Below are 2,028 nucleotides of genomic sequence, written 5' to 3' on the forward strand. Positions count from 1 at the left end.
AAGCCAATTCAGAGCTAAAGGCAACTCAGTCATTTTGTAAGGGCAAGGTACGGCTCAAATAAGGACATCACAAACTTGTCCATGATCACGATGAGGGTGCTGAGGTGCTGTCACAGGGTAGCCAGAGAAGCTGTGGCTGCCCCAGCCCTGGCGGTGTTCAAGGCCAGGTTGGACACAGGGGCTTGGAGCAACCTAGTGAAAGGTGTCCTCTGGTGGAAGGTGTCCCTGCCCGTGGGTTGGAGCTGGATAATCTCTAAGGTCCTTTCCAACTCAAACCATTCCATGATTCCTCTTGGTGATACTACCTCTCTGGGGTTAGATAGTTTCAAGTACTGCTATTCTGACAAGAGCAGAAGAGAAGATGAAGCCTGTACTTAAACTGAAATGGAAGCATTCAGTGAACAGAGGTGTGTGAAGGGGCTGTAAACACACTGTGAGTGCCCGGGAGTGGGGAAGGAAATGAGGTCTCACCAGTGATGCTGCAGCTGGTGGCAGGGGGAAGAAGATTGTGCACTGGAGTGAAGGTAAAATGGAGCAGTCAGTTCTGGTTTAACTGGAAGCTGTTGGTTTTCATGGTATGAGGGGTTGAATTCCTGAACACACTCTGTTTTGTGTTCCTGTTGGAACTGCTTAACAAGTGTGTAACTGAGCCTGAGAAACGTGCAGGGATAGTTCAGGTCAGTGACCATCTTCCCTTACAGGGCTTCTGTGACAGCTGCTTTGCCTTTTTTCTGTATAAGAGCAGCAAAACTGCTCCTGAAAGTGAGCAGGAAGGGGCTCAGATACACCCTTTGTTTGGGTTTGGGTTATTTTATTCATTGTATAGGCAAAAAAGTGTGCAGTGAGTTGGCCTCTTCTCCCAGCTGGCCAGAATAGAGACAGGGAAGAAATTGTGGGGCTCTTGGGGCAGCATCCTTTAAGCACAGCTTCATTGTGGTGACCCACCCTGGGCAAACTCAGCCCATCATGGTACTTGTGAGAGTTCCTTGTCCTTCTCTGAGATCCCCATAGCCCATGTGTTGACGCTGTGATGAGCACTACTGGGTGTAGTGTGGGGTTTTAATTCTCCTGCATTGCTGCAGGGGTGCAGTTGTAGGAAGAACGAAGTTTGGTTCTAAGGGGTTCCTGCTGTTGGTCCATGACTGCAGTTTTCTAGTCCAGTTCTGTCTCTGCACACAAACCAACCATGGGATGGTTCCACAATCTTCCCTGTGAGAACTAATCTGTCTGATGTCACATTTGGGTTGTACTTAGTTACTGTTAGAGATGTGTCTTTGAGCTGTGTGCTTGTAGGAATCCGAGTTGTTACCTGCTTTATTGGTAAGAACCAGGGAAGTGTGTGTGGTATAAATAGTATAAAATGGGATTTGCTTCTTCCCAGCAGCTGAAGAAACTTAATACACTTCATTCCATTGCCAGAAACAGCATCACTGTGTCTGTTCTGGCTGTCAGTAAAACTCAGAGGGCTGTAACAAACTGAAAAGCTTAAGAAGGTAGAACCTTCTCTACTGATCTTTTCAGTGTTATGTCAGGATTATTTTCATTATTATTTCATAACTCAGGTATGATTTTTACCGTTGAAGTCCCTTCTTGCTGCTTGTCAGTTGAACTCCCACTATTGGAAACAATGTGAAATTAGACCTTAACTGTGGCAGGGCTGTCTCTGAGCTGGGGATACCTACTTGTTTTAATGCATCTTTGGAATTCCACCTCTGATTATGTAGATTAATGAGCTTCTGGTTCTGTTCTTGAAGGGTTTGGTGCCAACACTGCTGGAAACAGTTTGTTTGGAAATAAACCTGCAACTGGGACTCTGGGAACCGGCCTTGGAACCGGGTTTGGAACAGGTAAAGAGTTGACCGGTGTATTTCATGTCAGCCTAAGCATAGTCCTCAAGCATCAGTGAGGGTACAGCCTTGTTGCTAACTCTAATGTAGATGTTTTAGCTTGAAACCATCCATCTCTGTCTCAGATCAGACCCATGCAGAGTTTCTACCATGGCACCAAGTAACCTTTTAGAAATTCCAG

The 2,028-nt window shown here is 46.1% G+C and overlaps 1 protein-coding gene across 1 annotated transcript in view; it reads left to right on the plus strand.

Annotated features, from left to right (window-relative positions):
• The window catches only part of LOC104412880 (nuclear pore complex protein Nup98-Nup96-like), a gene marked incomplete at its 3' end in the record, with an annotated part of 30,708 nt that overhangs the window by 8,453 nt on the left and 20,227 nt on the right, over positions 1-2,028 (plus strand). The window contains 1 exon segment of the mRNA XM_010023710.1: positions 1,755-1,847. Coding sequence (XP_010022012.1) covers positions 1,755-1,847 — 93 coding nt within the window.

The sequence above is a fragment of the Nestor notabilis genome, unplaced genomic scaffold (assembly GCF_000696875.1).
Source record: "Nestor notabilis isolate BGI_N333 unplaced genomic scaffold, ASM69687v1 scaffold15891, whole genome shotgun sequence".
In the NCBI taxonomy this organism is placed as follows: Eukaryota; Metazoa; Chordata; class Aves; order Psittaciformes; family Psittacidae; genus Nestor; species Nestor notabilis.